The sequence below is a fragment of the Mustela nigripes genome, chromosome 14 (assembly GCF_022355385.1).
Source record: "Mustela nigripes isolate SB6536 chromosome 14, MUSNIG.SB6536, whole genome shotgun sequence".
NCBI lineage: Eukaryota > Metazoa > Chordata > Mammalia > Carnivora > Mustelidae > Mustela > Mustela nigripes.
This window is the reverse complement of record NC_081570.1, coordinates 35,021,258-35,036,411: the sequence shown is the minus strand read 5'-3', so window position 1 is coordinate 35,036,411 and position 15,154 is coordinate 35,021,258. Positions and strand designations below refer to the sequence as shown.

Here is a 15,154-nt window from a genome sequence, read left to right as displayed (position 1 = left end):
TGCCTGGGTGTAAATCTTGGCTTTGCCACTTACTAACAGAACGAACTTGAACAAGTTACTTAACCTTTCTGTGCTTCTTTCCTCATACATAAAATGGGGATAATAATAGTAATCAGGGTTTTCCAGAACAGAATCAGTAGGATATATGTATATACACACCCATAATGTTTATATGTATCTATGTGTATATATTATTTCTTTCAAGGTAAGGGTCTACACAGTTATGGGAGCTGGCAAGTCTGAAATCTGTAGGGCAGGCCAGCAGGCTGGAAATTCTGGGGCAGAATCTGATTCTACAGTTCTGGGGCAGAATTTCTTCTTTCTAAGAGAAACCTTAGTTTTGCTCATAAGGCCTTTTAACTGATTGGATGAGATCTACCCACATTATTGAGGATAATTCCCTTTAGTTAGAGCCAGATGACTCTATATGTTAACCACATATATAAACTACCTCTGCAGCAACATCTAGATTAGTGTTTGAATGATGGGGTCCTATAGCCTAATCAAATTGATACATAAAACTTAGATCACACCTATATCAGATTCATAAGAACTGTGAAAATGTAATGAGTTAATGGCATATAAAGCACTTAGAACAGAGCCCAACACATGGGAGGCACTCATAAAGGTTATCTATTACTACACATTCTTTAAATCCCAAAAGTAACCTGGTTTAAGAAAAAGAATAATAAATTCTGTGATAGTCACCATATAGTCAATTAATATTCTTGCTAGAATGAACTTTGGAGGTCTTTTAGACCAGCCTCTCATTTTAAAAACCTGGAAGCTGAGGTCCAATCTCTTATTCATATAGCCAGAGTGATTATGGTTTTTATAGTGATAAACACACACAAATAAAGCACTGCCCTACTGGGGCTTACATCTTAATAAGATACCCATTGCTTCTGCCCCAAATCTCACCAATATTCTTACTCATTTTCATGCAGGAAAGGAATTAGAGATTTGGGTACAGAGACTGTGCTGTAGGCCAGGTATCCCAAAGCATTCAACTGATGAAGTAAAAATGTTTATATTCAGCTTCCAGATTCAGAACCTAAGCTCTTCCTACATTGACATTACTATCATATTTGAAATTTTAAAGTTACCCTTCCATGGGGTCTCTTTTCATTAGGACTTAAGTCATTTGTCACGATTGTTCTAAATGCTTCTGAGTAGCCTAAGTGAAATTAAGAGTGTACTTTCTTAACACCTGTCTTTTAAATTTTTTTTTCTTTTCTTTTCTTTTGTTTTTTTTTTTTGTTTTTTTTGAAGATTTTTATTTATTTATTTGTCAGGAGAAAATATGCAGGAAATGATCCCAATCTTTTGATACCGGTTGAGTCCTGATTTAGGACCGAGGATGTGATCTATTCTGGAGAATGTTCCATGTGCTCTAGAGAAGAATGTGTATTCTGTTGCTTTGGGATGAAATGTTCTGAATATATCTGTGATGTCCATCTGGTCCAGTGTGTCCTTTAAGGCCTTTATTTCCCTACTGATCTTTTGCTTGGATGATCTGTCCATTTCACTGAGGGGAGTGTTAAAGTCCTATACTATTATTGTATTATTGTTGATGTGTTTCTTTGATTTTTGTTATTAATTGGTTTATATAGTTGGCTGCTCCCACATTGGGGGCATAGATATTTAAAATTGTTAAATCTTCTTGTTGGACAGACCCTTTGAGTATGATATAGTGTTCTTCCTCATCTCTTATTATAGTCTTTGGCTTAAAATCTAATTGATCTGATATAAGGATTGTCACTCCTGCTTTCTTCTGATGTCTATTAGCATGGTAAATACTTTTCCACCCCCTCACTTTAAATCTGGAGGTGTCTTCGGGCTTAAAATGAGTTTCTTGGAGGCAACATATAGATGGGTTTTGTTTTTTTATCCATTCTGATACCCTGTGTCTTTTGATTGGGGCATTTAGCCCATTCACATTCAGGGTAACTATTGAGAGATATGAATTTAGTGCCATTGTATTGCCTGTAAGGTGACTGTTACTGTGTATTGTCTCTGTTCCTTACTGATCTACCACTTGTAGGCTCTCTCTTTGCTTAGAGGACCCCTTTCAATATTTCCTATAGAGCTGGTTTGGTGTTTGCAAATTCTTTCAGTTTTTGTTTGTCCTGGAAGCTTTTAATCTCTCCTATTTTCAATGATAGCCTAGCTGAATATAGTATTCTTGGCTGCATGTTTTTCTTGTTTAGTGCTCTGAAAATATCATGCCAGCTCTTTCTGGCCTGCCAGGTCTCTGTGGATAAGTCAGCTGCCAATCTAATATTTTTACCATTGTATGTTACAGACTTCTTTTCCCGGGCTGCTTTCAGGATTTTCTCTTTGTCACTGAGACTTGTAAATTTTACTATTAGGTGATGGGGTGTGGGCCTATTCTTATTGATTTTGAGGGGCTTTCTCTGAACCTCATGAATTTTTATGTTCGTTCCCTTTGCCATATTGAGGAAATTTTTCCCAATAATTCTCTCCAGTATACCTTCTGCTCCCCTCTCTCTTTCTTCTTCTTCTGGAATCCCAATTATTCTAATATTGTTTCGTCTTATGGTGTCATTTATCTCTCGAATTCTCCCCTCGTGGTCCAGTAGCTGTTTGTCCCTCTTTTGCTCAGCTTCTTTATTCTCTGTCATACGGTCTTCTATATCACTAATTCTTTCTTCTGCCTCATTTATCCAAGCAGTGAGGGCCTCCATTTTTGATTGCATCTCATTAATAGCTTTTTTTATTTCAACTTGGTTAGATTTTAGTTCTTTTATTTCTCCAGAAAGGGCTTTTATATCTCCTGAGAGGGTTTCTCTAATGTCTTCCATGCTAGAACCTTGAGAATTGTCATTCTGAACTCTATATATGACATATTACCAATGTCTGTATTGATTAGGTCCCTAGCCTTCAGTACTGCCTCTTGTTCTTTTTTTTTGTGGTGAATTTTTCCGCCTTGTCATTTTGTCCAGATAAGAGTGTATGAAGGAGCAAGTAAAATACTAAAAGGGTGGCAATAACCCCAGGAAAATATGCTTTAACCAAATCAGAAGAGATCCCAAATCGTGAGGGGGGAGAAAGGGGGTAAAAAGAGGTTCAAAAAGAAAGAAAGAAAAAAAAGAAAAGAAAAGAATTTAAAAAAAGAAAACGAATATAGAAAAATATAAAAAAGAAAATATATATATATATATTAGATAAACTAGTTAAAAAACGTTAAAAAAGAAAAGGGTAAAAGTTAAAAAATTTTAGCAGAAGAAGAGAAAAAAAAATGAAAAAGAAAAAAATTATATTAACTGCAAGACTAAAAAAAATCACAGGGAGAAAGCCCTGAGTTCCGTACTTTGCTTTCTCCTTCTCTGGAATTCTGCTGCTCTCCTTGGTATTGAAACTGCACTCCTTGGTAGGTGAACTTGGTCTTGCCTGGATTTCTTGTTGATCTTCTGGGGGAGGGGCCTGGTGTAGTGATTCTCAAGTGTCTTTGCTCCAGGCGGAATTGCACCGCCCTTACCAGGGGCTGGGCTTAGTAATCCGCTCGGGTTTGCTTTCAGGGGCTTTTGTTCCCTGAGTGCTTTCCGTAGAGTTCCGGAGGACGGGAATAAAAATGGCGGCCTCCTGGTCTCCGGCCTGGAGGAGCCGAGAGCCCAGGGCCCCACTCCTCAGTGCGCCCTGAGAGAACAGCGCCCAGTTACTCCCGTCTGCCTGACCTCCGGTCACGCTCTGAGCTCACCGAGCCTGAGACGGGTTCAAGGTAACACCGACCTGTGAGCTTACTGTCGGCTCTGTCTCTGTAGCCAGCTTTCCCGTTCCAATACCCGCAAGCTCTGCGACACTCAGACACCCCCATCCTTCTGTGACCCTGCGGGACCTGAGGCCACGCTGACCCTGCGTGGGCTTCACTCCGGTTTAGCTTCTGGAGCGATGTCCCTCAGCGGAACAGACTTTTAAATGTCCTGATTTTGTGCTCCGTTGCTCTTCCGCTTGCCGTGAGCCGGCCCCTCCCCCTGGGGTCTATCTTCCCGTTGCTTTGGATTCACGTCTCCGCCAGTCCTACCTTTCAGAAAGTGGTTGTTTTTCTGTTTCCAGAATTTGTTCTTCTTCTCTTCGATCTGCCGATGGATTTGCAGGTGTTTGCAATCTTTAGATAAGCTATCTAGCTGATCTCCTGCTAGCTGAAGTAGTCTCAGCCTGCTACTTCTCCGCCATCTTGACTCCTCCCCCCTATTTATTTGTCAGGAGAGCAAGAGAGTGAGCACAAGCAGAAAGAACAACAGACAGAGGAAGAAGCAGGCTCCCTACTGGGCAGGGAGCCCAATGTGGCACTTGATCCCAGGACCCTAATATCATGACCTGAGCAAAGGCAAACTCTTAATCAGCTGAGCCACCCAGGCATCCCATTAGCACCTGGTTTTCAACCACTCTTAAACTTGGCCATTGGAGAAGTTCTCTCTGATGCCCTTGACATGGAAACTCATTTGAAAAATAGCATAAAAGTATGACATTTTACAGTTTTATAAACCACTTTTGAGAGAAGGGCAAGTATTATTATCCCCACTTTACTGGGGAGGAACCTGAAGCTCAAAGTTCTAAAGTGAATCTCCCAAGACTACATAGTTAATAACAGATCCTCATTGCTTAATCCCAGTATAATATATGCTCTTCTGTATAACCCTGCTGTCTATATCCTATGGATGTAGATTGGAAAATAGCTGCTTTTCAACTCTGCAGTTCTTTTCCTTAGTTCTAAAGTGAAGGCTATCTTGGAGACACTCCCAGAAGAGTCAGGTCCTGGGAATAGGAGACACTAATTGGCAGGGCTCTACAAGGCCTCTTCTGTGTACAGCCATTACCTTCAAGAACAGGAGACCTAGCTGACTTTCCTAACACATAGAAACAGGCACAGAGACTAAGACAAAATGAAAAGACAGAGAAATTTATTCTAAGTGAAAGAACAAGACAAGGTCATGGACAGGGGTCTAAGGAAAAAAGATAAAAATAACATTCCTGATAGAGAATTTACAATAATGATCATAAAGATACTCATTAACCTTGAGAAAACAGTGGAAGACATCAGTGAAAACCTTAACACAGAGATAAGGAATAACATAGCAGAGAGAAACACACTTAATGGCATAAACAGGAGGCTAGAAGAAGCAGAGAAATAAATTAATGGTCTAGAAGGCAGAGTAAAGGAAAATAATCAAGCTGAATGAAGAAGAGAAAAAAGAATTATGCAAAACAAGAACTTGGTTACTCCTTCAAACATAAACACATTCCTGTTATAAGAGTCCTAGAAGAAGAAGAGAGAGGAAAGGTGGCAGAAAATTTACTTGAAGAAATAAGAGGTGAACTTTCCTAACATGGGGAAGGAAACAGATATTCAGATGCAGGAATAACAGAACTCTCATCAAAATCAATAAAAGTAGATCTACACCAAGACATATTACAATTAAATTGGCAAAATATAATGATAAAACAATATTAAAAAGTAGCAAGATAGGGGCACCTGGGTAGCTCAGTCAGTTAAACATCTTATTCTTGATTTCATCTAAGTCATGATCTCAGGGTCATGGGATCAAGCCCCATGTCAGACTCCATGCTCAGGATGCAGTGTGTTTATCCGTCTCCCTCTGCTCCTCCTTGCTCCCTACCATGTTCCCTTGTTCTCACTCTCTCTCTAAAATAAGTAAAATATTTAAAAACAATAAGTAAATAAATAGCAAGATAAAAGAAGACTGTTACATACAAAGAAACCCCAGAAAGCTAGCAGTAGATTTTTTAGCAAAAAAACTTTCCAAACCAGAAAGGAGTGGCATAATGTATTCAAAGTGTTGAATGGGAAGAACTTGAAGCCAAGAATACCCTATCCAGAAAGGCTGTCATTCAGAATGCAAGGAGACATAAAGAGTTTCTCAGACAAAAACTAAAGGAGTTCATGACCTCTAAACCACCCCTGCAAGAAATACTAAAGGGAACTCTTTGAGTGGAAAGGAAAGACCACAAACAACAGTATTAAAGTAAGAAACACAAAAGAAGTAAAAAGTGAATATTTCTGTAAAAAGAATCAGTCAAAGAATTCACAAAAGAAAAGGAAGTATATACCTAAAACATAGGGAGGAGAGGAGTAAAGAATGGGTTCAAACTTAAATGACCATCAATTTAGCATAGACTGCTGTATGCAAAAGAGGTTATACACAAACATTATGGTAACCATTTATCAAAAACCACTAAGAAATATGGAAAGAATAAAGAGAAAGAAATTGAAATATGTCACTGAAGAAACCAAACCATGAAAGAGAGAAAGACAAGAAAGGATTAGAGAAAATCTTCAGAACAACAAAAAAACAAATAACAAAATGGGATGGAGCCTAATGGAGGACCTGAACTCATACCCCAAGATCAAGATCTGAGCTGAGATTCAGAGTCAGATGCTTAACCTACTGAGCCACCCAGGCACCCCAGTCTGTAATTACTCTGAATGTAAATGAACTAAACGCTCCAATCAAAAGATATAAGGTGACAGAATGAATGAAAATAACAACAACAACAAAAAACAAGACCCATCTATACACTGGCTACAGGAGGCTCATTTTAGACCTAAAAACAGCTGCAGATTGAGAGTGAGGAGTGGAGAAACATCTGTCATGCAAATGGATGTCAAAAGAAAGCCAGAGTAGCAATACTTCTATCAGACAAAATAGACTTTAAAGCAGAGACTGTAACAAGAGTCAAGAAGGACACTATCATAATAAAGGGGACAATCCAACAAGAATATATATATAACAGTTGTAAATAGTTATGGGCCCCACATGGGAGCACCCAAATACCCAAAACAGTTAAGAACAAACATGAAGGAACTAATCGATAATAATACCATACCAGTGGCAACTTTAACATCCTACTTACACCAATGGACAGATCATTTAAACAGAAAATCAACATGGAAACAATGACTTTGAATGACACCATGAACCAGATGGATTTAACAGAATACTCAGAACATTCCAGCCCCAAACAGCAGAATACACATTCTTTTCAAGTACACCTGGAACTTCCTCCACAATAGATCACCTATTAGGCCACAAAACTAGCTTCAGCAAATTCAAAAGGATAGAAGTCATACCATGCATCTTTTCTCACCACAGGGTTATGAAACTACAAGTCAACCACAAGCAAAAATTTGGAAAGACCATAAGTAACATGCTGCTGAACGATGAATAGGTCAACCAGGAAGTAAAAGAAGAAATTAAAAAGTACACGGAAACAAATGAAAATGAAAACCTTTGGGATGCAGCAAAAGCGGTTCTCAGAGGGAAGTTAATAACAATACAGGCCTGCCTCAAGAAGCAAGAAAAAACTCAAATAAAGAACCTAGCCTTGCATCAAAAGGAGCTAAAAAGAGAGTAACAAATGAAACTTAAAAGGTTTCATTTGAAGGGACGCCTGGGTGACTCAGTTGGTTAAGCAGCTGCCTGGTGAGCAAGGAGCCCTTTGGGAAGCTAATAAGCTTAAAAATGCTTCCCATTGGGATGCCTGGGTGGCTCAGTTGGTTAAGCAGCTGCCTTCGGCTTAGGTCATGATCCCAGCGTCCTGGGATCAAGTCCCACATCGGGCTCCTTGCTCAGCAGGGAGCCTGCTTCTCCCTCCAGAAACTTCCAAAAAACCAAAGTCCAGGACCAGATGGTTCCACGGGCAAATCCTATCAAATATTTAAGGAGCACCTGGGTGGCTCAGTTGGTTAAGCCTCTGCCTTCATTCAGCTCAGTTCATGATCCCAAGGTCCTAGGATCAAGCCCCACATTGGGCTTCCTACTCAGTGGGAAGTCTGCTTCTCCCTCTGCCCCCCCCCCTCATTCATGAGCGCACTCTCTTTTTCTCTCTCTTTCTCAAAATAAACAAAATCTTTTTAAAGAACAACAAAAAAATATTTAAAGAAGAGCTAATGTCTTTTCTTCTCAAACTATTCCAAAAAATAGAAAAGGAAGGAAAACTTCCAAGTTTATTCTGTGAAGCCAGCATTATCCTGGTATCAAAGCCTGTTAAAGACACCTTGAGATGGCGGGATGCCTAGATTGGGCTCAGTGGGTTAAGTCTCTGCCTTTAGCTCAGGTCCTGGAATTGAGCCCCACATTGGGCTCTCTGCTCAACAGGGAGCCTGCTTCCCCCCCACCCCCCGCCTGCTTCTCTGCCTACTTGTGATATCTCTCTCTCTCGCTCTCTCTCTCTCTCTGTGTCAAATAAATAAATAAATAAAATCTTAAAAAAAAAAAAACCTACAGGAAAAGAACTACAGGGCAATATCCTTGATGAACATAGATGCAAAAATCCTCAACAAAATACTAGCAGACAAAATCCAACGATGCGTTAAAAACCTCATTCCCCACAATCCAGTGGGATTTCCTTCAGGGTTGCAAAGGTGGTTCAGTATTCACAAATCAATCAACGTGATACATCACATCAACAAGAGAAAGGATAGAAACCATGTGATCCTTTCAGTAGATGCAGAAAAAGCATATGACAGAGTACAACATCCATTCATGATGATGCTCTCAACAGAGTAAGTTTAGAGGGAACATACCTCAACATAATAAATAGCCCACTATATGGAAAACCCATAGCTAATGTCACCCTCAGTGGGGAAAACTGAGAGCCTTTCCTCTAGGGTCAGGAACAAGACAGGGATGTTCACTCTCACCATTTCTATTCAACATCATACTGGAAGTCCTAGCCATAACGATCAGACAATAAAAAGAAATAAGAGGCTTCCAAATCAGTAAGGGGGAGGTGAAATATTCACCATTTGCAGATGACATGATACTCTTCTACACAGGAAATCTGGAAGAATCGCACCCCCACCACAGCCCAAACTTCTGGAACTGATAAACAGATTCAGTAGAGTTGCAGGATACCAAATCAGTGTACAGAAATCTGTTGCATTTGTGTATGCCAATAAGGAAGCAGCAGAAAGAGAAACTAAAAACACAATCCCATTTACAATTGCACCAAAAATAATAAGATACCAAGGAACAAACCTAACCAAAGAGGTGAAAGACCTGTACTCTGAAAACTGTAGAGCACTAATGAAAGAAAGTAAAGATGACACAAAGAAATGGAAGGACATTCCATGCTCATGGATTAGAACAAATGTTGTTAAAATGTCTATACTGCCCAAAGCAATCACACATTTAATGCAATTCCTATCAAAATACCACCAGCATTTTACACAGGACTGGAACAAATAGTCCTAAAACTTGTATAGAACCACAAAAGACCCTGAATAGCTAAACAGTCCTGAAAAAGAAAAGGAAATCTGGAAGCATGATTTAAGACTTCAAGTGATATTACAAAGCTGTAGTCATCAACACAGTGTGGTGCTCACACAAAAACAGACAGATAAATGGAACAAAAAAGAAATCCAGAAATGGGCCCACAACTATATGGTAACTAATCTTTAACATATTAGGAAAGAATATTCAATGGAAAAAAAAAAACAGTTTCTTCAAATTGTGTTGGGAAAACAGGACAGCAATATGTAGAATGAAACTGGACTACTTTCCTACACCATACACAAAAATAAATTCAAAATTGATGAAAGACCCAAATGGGAGACAGGAAACCATCATAATCCTAGAGGAGAACATAGACAGCAACCTCTTCTACCATGGCCATACCAATTTCTTACTTCACACATCTTTAGAGGCAAGGGGAACTAAAGCAAATACGAACTGTTGGTATTTCATCAAGATTGAAAGCTTCTGCACAGCAAAGAAAGCAATCAACAAAAACTTAAAGGCAGCCTACAGAATGGGAGAAGATATTTGCAAATGATGTATACGATAAAGGATTAGTATCCAAAATCTATAAAGAACTTATCAAACTCAACACCCAAAGAACAAATCATGTAATCAAGAAATGGGCAAAAGATATGAATAGACATTTTCCCAAAGATGACGAACAGATGGCTAACAGACACATGAAAAAACGTCCAACACCACTCATTATCAGGGAGATACAAATGAAAACCATGATAAGACACCACCTCACACCAGTCAGAATGGTTCAAATTAATGCCAGAAATAACAGGTGTTGGTGAAGTTGGGGAGAAAGGGGAACCCTCTTGCACTGTTGGTAGAAATGCAAACTGGTGCAGCCACTCTGGAAAACAGTATAGAGTTAAAAGGAAAACTACCCTATAGCTCAGCTATTGTGCACTACTAGGTATTTATCCAAAGGGTACAAAAATACAGATTCAGAGTGGTACATGAACCCCAGTGTTTATTGCAGCATTATTAACAATAGCCAAAAAAAAAAAAAAATATATATATATATATATATATATATATATATATACAAAACATATGATGGGATATTAGCTATCAGAAAGAATGAAATCTTCTCATTTGTAGCTGCATGGATGGAGCCAGAATGTATAATGCTAAGCAAAATAAGTCAGCCAGAGAAAGACAAATACCATATGATGTCATTCATATGTGGAATTTAAGAAACACAACAGATGAGCATATGGGAAGGGGAGGAAAAAAAGATAGAGAGAGAAGGAAACAAACCATAAGAGACTTTTAATGATAGAGAACAAAGCGAGGGTTGATGGGGGGAGGTGGGTGGGCAATGGGCTAGATAGATGATGGGTATTAAGGAGGGCACTTGTTGTGATGAGCACTGGGCGTTGTTTATAAATTCTACGCCTGAAACCTGTATTGTACAGTATGTTAACGAAATAGAATTTAAATAAAAACTTGAAAAGTCAGTCAGAGAAAGATAATTATCATATAATCTCACTGATATGAGGAATTTAGAAACAAGACAGAGGATCATAGGGGACGAGACTGAAAAATGAAACAAGATGAAACCAGAGAGGGAGACAAACCATAAGAGACTCTTAATCTCAGGAAACAAATGGAGGGTTGCTGGAGGGGAGGGGGTTGCGAGGGAAGGGGTGACTGGGTGATGGACATTGGGGAGGGTATGTGCTATGGTGAGTGTTGTGAATTGTGTAAGACTGATGAATCACAGACATGTACCCCTGGAACAAATTATACATTGTATGTTAATTAAAAAAAAAAAAAAGGAAAATAATACCAACTTCATCATGTTGTGATAAATTATTAAAAGCACCAATTACAATCCTGCTACATGATAGATGCCTTACAGATATTTGATATTCTTCTCCTGTTTCTTTTAATAATATTCCTAGGCCTAGCAGAGTGATATTTAAGGTCTCATTAAACTTTGGTTTGAATGACTGAATTATTCTCCTTACATTTCAAAATTATCAGTGCTATGTGCTAGTAAATAGATGCGTAACACTGCTAATCTCACTACAGCAAGCTGTGCTTTCCATATTTTATGAAGTTTCTTGCCTTTTATGTGTTCCACATGGCCACCATTTTGGAATTGTATGCTTTGAGGAATAAATGTTGTCATAGTCTCCTTGTTCTTACTCCTGTCCTTTTTCATGGCATTCTTTTGGTTTCTCTTGCGTTTATAGCACTCACCTTAATCTAGATTGTACTGATGTTATTTGTAGACTTGTCTTTGCCCCCAAAGAGCTTAAAATCTACCTGAGTTTCTTAACTTATTTGGGATTCTTTGATAACCTTTTGAGACTATAATGAAAGCTTTGAACCATCTCCATCCTCAGCAAAAGTACACATATAGAAACAAAAGTTTTCAGAATTAGTTCAGGTTTGTGGACTCCAGAGTAAGGACTTTTTTTCTAGATATTGTGTTCCTTATGAGCTATATCTGAGTTTCATTGACCTGTGTATTATGGCAGAGCCTACTACAAAGATAGAGATACTCAGCAAAAAGTTTCTGAATTGATTAATTGAAATGCAAAATGAAAATATTCAAGATTCTTACTACAGAATCTCTAAACACACTTTCTTTGTTTCCTTAGGCTTCCATCTCAGTGGCACAGTAACTGAGGCAGCTACTCCTTCTGAACCAGCAGTGACTTACAAAGTTGCAATCAGTTTTGATCGATGTAAAATCACTTCAGTGACATGTGGCTGTGGGAACAAAGACATATTCTACTGTGCTCATGTGGTAGCGCTCTCACTCTACAGGATCCGTAAACCAGACCAAGTCAAATTGCGTCTTCCTATCTCAGAAACCCTTTTCCAGATGAATAGGGACCAGCTACAAAAGTTTATTCAATATTTAATCACGGCCCACCACACTGAAGTTCTTCCTACTGCACAGAAACTGGCAGATGAGATTCTATCCTCCAACTCCGAAATCAACCAAGTGCATGGTAATTATACAGATTTTTACAAAAGCCTACTTTGTTGCTTCGTTGCATATTTGGGGGGGGGGGATATTTTTGCAGTTGTAATCACTTATACCTTAATGAGTTCATTCTATCTAAACAACTATTTAACTCTTAGTTTCTTAAAGCAGTCCAATTGTCTACCTTATAAAGGTTTTGGCAAAAAGGACAGAGAATGTTAGTTATATACTGATCTAGTTTATGGACTTTATTTGTCTATATAATCCCTGTGCCCAGGAGCCTGGAATATTCAGGAGTGTGTGAATGCCTGAAATAGTTTGTGTCATTCAGTGAAATTAGATGGATATGAGAATTTTCTTAATATTTTAGGATCCCACGTAACATCAGGGTTATTCTAAAGAGCATCTATTAGCCTTGTGCTTATGAGCTATATATAATGGGAGGGTGCATGGATGAAGAAAGATACAATGTTCACTTTTTCTTTGGTTATATATTGAATACCTGCTGTGTGCAAGAAATAGTGCTGATTATTGAAGGCATAAAACAGACATGATTCCTGCCTTCAAGTAGCTTAAAATCTAGTAGAAAAGATAGCTAAGTTGAAACAGATGCTAACGAAGCCAGATTGTAAGGACTTTATCATAGGAAAGAATTTTGAGAAGGCATTTTGTTTGTTAGATTCTACTATGTTCCAGGCACTACCCAAGGGACTCTATATATGTCAATTCATTTAGCTTTCAAAACTAGTCTGTGAAATAGGTGTTTTAACCACTTCCATTTCATAAAATAGGAAATTATTTATAACCCAGGCTCACCTGACTTCAGAACTCAAGGTTTTTATGCTTCTTTATAGTACTTCTTTATTTTTAGAAGATAATTGTGGTGCCAGCATAAAAGAGGCAAGGAGACCAGGTGGATGGCCTGTATAATACTGTAGTCTGTGTGCTAGAGGGTCTGCCTTTCCCATTTGTCCAATAGAACTAATCAAGTCCTACACACAACCTCAGCACTCCTCAGAAACAAAGATACTCAGACGAGCTTCCAGGAACTCTTGCTACCTAGCAGGAATAATCTTCTGTTGCTTTATACAGAAAGTTGTGGTGTATATGTAGTAACTGAGCTCTCTCTATTTATAAAGAGTAGCTTCACCTATCTCTTCTCCCACACAGGGAGGCTGTTCTACTTATGTGGCCTCCTTAAATCCAGAGCTCTTAGAGACCTGAGTTCTGCCTCATCGCAATGTCTATAGCATTAAAGGGAAGTACTGCTCTGTACCCCAATAACTAGGTTATGATCTCTTATGCTTTATTCCCATTAGCTCTTTCTCAGAATTGTTGCTTATTTCCAAACTCTCTTGCCTTTTTTCTTTTAATGACCACCTTGGTTAAGGAGGTATATTATACCTGTCTTGTTTATACCACTGCTGTCACCAAAACAGCCCTCTTCTCTTTACCACTGGGCTAAAGCAATTTTTATCTTTCCTTGACCCTCCCATCTCAGTATCCTATTATGTATTTGTCTGAAATTGGGCTTACATTACCACATTGACCTTGAGATATGATTCTTAACCTTCCCCAGGAACTACTACTTCCATACTTGTGTTTATTCCATACTAATATTACTTTTCTACACCCAGCTTCCTAGTATTCCACAAGGCCTTTCCTAATCTGTTTCTAATAAGCAATGTTGATAATCAACAATGATACTGAAAAAAGGGGGACAGAGAATAAAAATATCTTAGAGGTAACCTGGACTCGTCAGCATTCAGGTGTATAGGTTGTATCAGGAGTAAAGAAAAGAATAGAAAGATGGGAGAAAACTGAATTCTAGAATGTTTAGCTAGGATGGTATTGATGAATTTGATGATAATGTTGCTGTTCACTGAGGGAACATAGGAGGAGGAATAAATTTGGGAAGATGATAAATTAGAGGGGCTTATAGAACATTTAGGAAAAGATCTGTGATGGATAGTTGGATATGTGGATCTGGAACTGAGGACAAAATTCAGAATTTTGGAGTTATTAGCATAGTCACATTTCTTTTCCCTGCTAAATCTTTAAACACTTAGACCATCTTCCTAATTCCCTTTCCCAAACCCTCTTCCCCACCAAAACAGACTTAAAAAGCAGAAATAAGATTTCTAAAACTGGTAGCTGCCTGCTTTTAATCCCAAGAATGGATCCAGGCATTGCTGGGCTCTTCACTTCCTTGAAACCCCTTTATTTCTCTTCTGTGTTTTTCTCCTAGGAAGTAGAAGCTAGGTTTTGCCTTGTCGCCTTTGGTAGACTGTTTTTCTACCTCGATCACTGCTCAATGCTCTGTGATTTGTTTTTCATTTTGTTTTATTTTGTTTAAGATTTTATTTATTTATTTGCCAGAGAGACAGTGAGAGAGGGTACATAAGCAGGGAGAGTGGGAGAGGGAGAAGCAGGCTTCCCGTAGAGCAGGGAGCCTGATGCAGGGCTCCATCCAGGGATGCTGGGATCATAACCCAAGCTGAAGGCAGACGCCCAACGACTAAACCACCCAGGCGCCATCCCCCCTTTCCCCGCCAATGCTCAGTGATTTGATTTGGTAACTCTATACCCTGAGATTCTCTGGTATAGAATCTAATCAGGGATTCAGTTGCTACTTACCCATGAAGAGAGAATGGATACCTTGAGAAAAGCGAGGTAATTGAGGAGTAGGGTCAGGAACCATGTTTTACTAATTTCTGAGTCTCTGTCACCCAGCATGGTACCTGGAAATTAATAAGGGTTTATTGAATGAATACAGCCATGCATATACAGTGATGAAAACAGAAGTCATTGTAGGAATGAGAAAGGTAGAATGAGAAGTGAGAAAAAGATAGCTAGAAATTATCAAAGTCATTATAGAACTGAGGGAACAACTGAGTTGTTTCAACAAGGGAAT

The 15,154-nt window shown here is 38.8% G+C and overlaps 1 protein-coding gene across 1 annotated transcript in view; it reads left to right on the top strand.

Moving 5' to 3' along the window:
- ZSWIM5 (zinc finger SWIM-type containing 5) overlaps positions 1-15,154 on the top strand; it is a 218,529-nt gene that overhangs the window by 129,792 nt on the left and 73,583 nt on the right. Inside the window, exon 2 of the mRNA XM_059374562.1 lies at positions 11,909-12,265. Coding sequence (XP_059230545.1) covers positions 11,909-12,265 — 357 coding nt within the window. The remainder of the gene's footprint in view (positions 1-11,908; positions 12,266-15,154) is intronic.